Here is a 5920-nt window from a genome sequence, read left to right on the forward strand (position 1 = left end):
TGCTCTTCCCCCTCATCCGAAGTTTCAGTGGGGAGGCGGGGCGTGCGGTGAGTTATCGATATATATATATATATACAGTACAAAACGTAATTTTTTTCGAACCCCGCCATTAAACTCGGATTACAGAAAATCGTTAAACGTACCATTGTAATGTGTTACACAAATATCTGGCGATAAAACCATTCGTTCTATTTCGCTATTGATGGACCGAAAGCGAAAAACTAACATAACTCACAACAAAGGCCTCTTTTTTCTTTGCTTTTTCACCCTGTTTTTTTTTTCCATTACATCGTGAACCGCGATCGGGAGGAGGTCGTTCTTAATTAGCTCAAAGGCTGTGATTATAGATAGATACACAATCGTGCTGTGTGCAATAAAGACGACACGAAACGATCGACTGACGAGCAAGTGTCTAAAATTAACTGCAGATCGAGTGTTTAAAATTTATTGTGACTGTACATATAGCGACTAGAATAAATAACGATTATAAAGAATGAGAAATAATTCATGTTTGGCGAAAGGATTCCGCGTTCCACAATACGTCATGTATAATATGTCGGTTAAAATGAAAAACTTCAAATTGTCGACGTGTTTTTCATTGTCGATCAAAAATATGCAGGCCTTCCATGAAATGCGGCGACGATACAAAAAAGGGTCTGAGGCGAACTCTATCCCGAAAACTCGACCGCAGTTGGATTATTGACACACAGCATTACATTGTATGCGACGATGCGGTTTTTTGTACACTTTTTAACGACTCGATGCTCGTCCTGATTGAAGTATCGCTTATAATATGTATATTATTGTAGGCGTGATTTTTTTCGAATAACTTCCTCGCGAGACACTGGTTGGTTTTTATAAAAAATAGTCGCGAAAATGTAAATAATTTCAAAACGTATTCCTATAGGTACTTCAAAATATAATAAAACATTGAAAAACGTTTTCCACAAATCTAATTGACAAAATGTATACAGACACGACATTTAGCTGCTAAAGTGTTTTGGATTAAAAACGATCAACTACAGCGCATGCGCATTGTCCGGAGTGCGCGCGACGTAGAGCATATTTTGTTATTAGCTGGTTATAAACAAAAATAATTTCTCTCCATATTATGACGCGTGGTATATATGGGGTAGAATCACATTGTCGGGATATAAAAATATAAGGTCGTAACAATATTATACGAGTGTAATATTATAACGGTCCGTAGGATAATAATTACTATATTATTATATTAAACCTTTTTTTTTCGTTATAATATTATTATTATGGTACGGTGGCGGCCGTATTCTGGTACTGATACGGACATAAGGTAATAATTTACTAATTTCGAAAAAACGGATAGTATTTATGATTTTTTTTTTTTTTATAATATTTTTTAATTATTATACAGCTGATACGACCGCATTTTTACCATAAACACAAAGTTTGGCTAATGAAAACCCCATTAATTTAATATTATTATACTTATATATTATTATATGATATATTATATATAGCGTACCTATATACCTACTAGAACTGTGTCCCGACTCCGCAGTGGTTTCGTGCGTGAAATTACGTTTTAAAGTGTTATAAAATTATGGATTAACCATCCAAGGGTGTGTATTACTGTATATATAACAACGTGATATATACAATACTAACGCACCTCTTATAATACCTGTTTCGTTATTTTTTTTTCATTTATTAATAACAACCGGACCCATCTGTATATTAACGGCGGACATATTATTTTTTACTTTTAATGGATCATGAAAATGCAAAATGTCCCAACGTACGTCTACCATATACCACCCCTACGTAGAATTCATTTATGTGCATGTACATATTGTATACAGAAATAGAGTGGGAGAGGGAGAGGGAGAGAGAGAGAGTGAGAGAGAGAGAGAGAGAGAGAGAGAGAGAGACAGACAGAGAGACAGAGACAGAGAGACAGACAGCAGACAGAGACAGACAGCAGACAGAGACAGAGAAAGTCCGGTTCGTTAACTTTACGACGAAATGTGTAATAATATTGTGCGATTCGTATATTATTATTATTCTCTCTAATTATTATCGTTTGCGCCGCGCTACTCGATTACGTCGGTTATATTAGTTGCGTGGACTGTAGCACTATATACGAGTGCAGTAATTTGTCGGTTTTCAAATGGTCGAGTTAATTAAATTTTCAATCGTAACATTATAATTCCGGTCATTTTTAATGTCAACAAACAGGTACGACAGTAAACATAAATCATCAAAAAAAAAAAAATATACAAATTAAAAGTTAGACCAATCATATAATTGTTATACCCGCTGCCTTATACTATTCTTCGGTGTTATTAAACGGTCACAACACATCGACTTCGTCAAAAAATTATTCAACCAACCGAGCAACTACAACTTATATGGTATCTTAATAATAAACAAATTACATGGTGCCCTACATTATATTATTTTCATTATACATTTATAGCATAGATTTTGTATCTATACATATTAAAATACTTAAACTATTTACGTAATGTGTAATTAAATATAGGTAAGAGCCAAAGTTTACATGAATAGAGTAGCTTATAAATAATTCACATAATTTAGCTTTCATCAAGTGATCTTCAGATAAATTAACTAGTGTAATTATCGGTTATAAAAAATCAAAGTTTTAAGTTACTTCTTTTAATGTATGAAATCTATTAGAAAGTAGAATAATAACAGTATAAATTGTAAAAAAACTCGAGCTTTAAAGTTTTCTTCCGTAAGATTTAATTTCCTTTCAAAGTCAACTTCATCAAACATTTTGAACAACAAATTCAGAACGAAATTCACGGTATCTACTTAATATTTTGAAATTCCTCATTTATTACACATATTGTTGTGAATATTAAGTTGTCACATTCCTTTTTAGCGTCATATATATGTTGACAAACATTGTGTAAATTAGTATTTTTACGATAAATATACTATAATACTTCATATAATGGTTTTACAATTTTTTCCTTAAATGCAATAAAAAAATAGAACAAATTCAATTTTTTTCAGAGTATTTTCAATATTTATTTCTTCCTTTTAATGCATAAAAAGACACGTGTTGCGATTCCCAACGAGTGGGGCATACTTTTTTTAGGACTTTGTTTAATTTGATTTGCATCACATTCACTGAAAGCCAAAGTTGCCCATTTTGGTTCAATTGAACTGAAAAAATTGAACACGGCCCAAACAGTTTCAAAAATCATTAACACTTTTTGGTTTCTATCAAAAATATATTATTAGCAAATGATTCATCGATTCTTGTCGTCAATCGCTCGTCATCCATATAATTATATTACAAATATTACTATTTTTGTTCTAATTTTAAATGTTGTACTAATTTTCGGCCTAAAAGCGTCATCAAAACTTACAACCTAACAACAAATAAGTTGTCAACCTCAACCACTACCCGTCGCTAAATAAATTTATATAAATTACCTTTTATTAAAATCTTGATATTTTATGTGGGGAATTTATTTTATAATAAATTAAATAAGACGCATCAAATGACGCCTCCCCAAAATGTCAGGTACTCTGCCACTCTGGTGTTTGTCTGACCTGGTCGATTGTGATTTATAGTTACCTACATAGCTATAATAGTACCTACTACACGTTCGAAAATTTCTACGTTTCACGTAATATTATTTGTACGTATCTTCAAGTGACAATATGGTTTTTAATTTCATATTTTCAGAACTTAAATATTTTTCTGAAAACGTCATCGTTTAAATATCGAATATCGAACGAATATTTTATTATTTATAAGCATATAAAGTTTCGACGAGCGGACTGGTGGAAAGGACAAATATTCTTTTACTTCGCGAGTTTGTACTGCAGGGCACCACGCCGCTCTTCCACACCCTAAATGCTTATAAATAATAAACTATTGATTTGGTATATACAATATAATATTTTATACATCGAAATGTTCGAAAAAATTTTCAACTTCGGGGTACGAAATTAAAAACAAGTGTTGCCATGTAAGGAATGGAAAGAAATAGAGATGATATGTATACATTAAAAATGTACAATGTATCGCTTGTGTAGCAAAACATAGCCCGATACACACTCTTATTGTATCATTGTTTTTTCGCAATCGGCTTATACAGCAGCGCAATTTTTTTTCCAAATAAACAATATTTTGCCGAGCGCGCTGATTTACATTTGTATATATAGATGAAACACAATTTGTTGTAATTTTCCATATTATGTTATATTATATGACTTACCTACGACGTTGAGCTGGAATGCCAAACTCATTTTGGGTTCGGTATTTACTTGGCATTCATAGATTCCGGCGTCTCTCGGTTGAGCAAATTTAATCAGTAAGGTCCAATTGTCCGAGTTATCCGGGTGGATGACTTGGAATCTCTGGTCACTGGTGTAAGTCAGCACTCCTGCCGTCAGTATGTGCAAGTCTCTCTTCCGCATCCATGATACCTGTGTGCACACGTCAAAAACAACACCGTTAACAACGAACACAATAACGACAATAACAACAACAACAACAACAAAAACAACCACAACCAAAATAATAATAATAATAATAATAATAACAATAACAATAACGAGTCGTATTCGTTTCGTAGTTTCGTTCGGGTTGGCATTGTATGGCCCAAGTATTATTGGTACGGACGAATGTCAAACGCGCTACGACCTACGGGACTACAGAAAGGTCGAACATTCTTTTTCACAAAACTATTAATATTATATTATGTGACGACCGCTAAAAATATCTACTGCAAAAAAATCTCCAGAAAAAAATATTCGTAACAAAAAATGTTATTTTTGTAGAAAAAAAATATTATATTATATACCTCCGTTGGTATAACCGTCGTATAAACTGCTTTAAGCGATTTATGCGCATAACTTAAACTATACAATTACTGCATAAGTTAACATTGGTATACAATACGATTCTGCTCACTGAAATAATCACTAAGATAAATCGCATCGATTGATTTTTTAGGTAGGTTCCTATAGCTACAATGTAACGCATTCGAAACGCTTAATTTATTTTGTGTTGTGGTACTTTATTTTAATACTTTGACCTTGACCATTATTAATCTTAATAAGCAAGGATAAATATTTTGACCAACGACCTAATAATTTATACGATCACAATTATTATAGAATAGCTACCTTATATTTTATATACAGAGTGTCTGCTATCCATTGCAATTATGTTTTATTTTTAACTGTTTTATAACTTGAAATAAAATACCTGGTATTTTTTAATAACTTATAAGTATTATGATGTTCAATTACTAGTAAAAAATAAAGTTATTTTCAAATTTCTCAGTAATATTCTAGACAGCCAGCTTATACAGATAATTTGTGTAAATGTTTTAAAAATTTAATTATATTGTAAGTTTTTCAAAGGAGGTAAGTACTATGAAAAACATTGTGAGACACTGTATATAATGAATAATATAATATGTTAACAATTATTATTATTATGATCATTATGTTAACGATAGTTCATGTTTTACCCTGTTATTTGTCATGCTATTTAAATATTCGTTGTTAATCGAACGTTAATGGTAATCGAACATCGAATTTACAAACATAATAATAATATATAGGTGTATTGTGTTATTTTGAATTCCGAGGAGACGAATGATAGTTATTTACATTTTGATAATCTGATTGATATTGACGTTTAATTTATAAAAACTGTCTTATTTTTGTTCGTGTTTGCTAAAACCACGTTTAGAAAATGATTTTGGATTTCATATTTTCTAATACCGATTATGTTATACGATATGTAAGAAATTTGATGCTGTAGACTACAAACACAAAAGCAGTCCTAAAATATATACTTTTATTAGTGCTCAATATTGGGTTTAAAAAATAAAAAAAAGGAGAAAAGTAGGTAACCGTTTTGCAGCTTTGCTGTTTTGCTGTACAG

At 31.6% G+C, this 5920-nt stretch overlaps 1 protein-coding gene across 1 annotated transcript in view; it reads right to left on the minus strand.

The window, feature by feature from the left end:
- LOC100160185 (inactive tyrosine-protein kinase 7) overlaps nt 1–5920 on the minus strand; it is a 306264-nt gene that overhangs the window by 47000 nt on the left and 253344 nt on the right. The window contains exon 3 of the mRNA XM_029488699.1: nt 4239–4449. Coding sequence (XP_029344559.1) covers nt 4239–4449 — 211 coding nt within the window. The remainder of the gene's footprint in view (nt 1–4238; nt 4450–5920) is intronic.

The sequence above is a fragment of the Acyrthosiphon pisum genome, chromosome A1, assembly GCF_005508785.2.
Source record: "Acyrthosiphon pisum isolate AL4f chromosome A1, pea_aphid_22Mar2018_4r6ur, whole genome shotgun sequence".
Lineage (NCBI taxonomy): Eukaryota > Metazoa > Arthropoda > Insecta > Hemiptera > Aphididae > Acyrthosiphon > Acyrthosiphon pisum.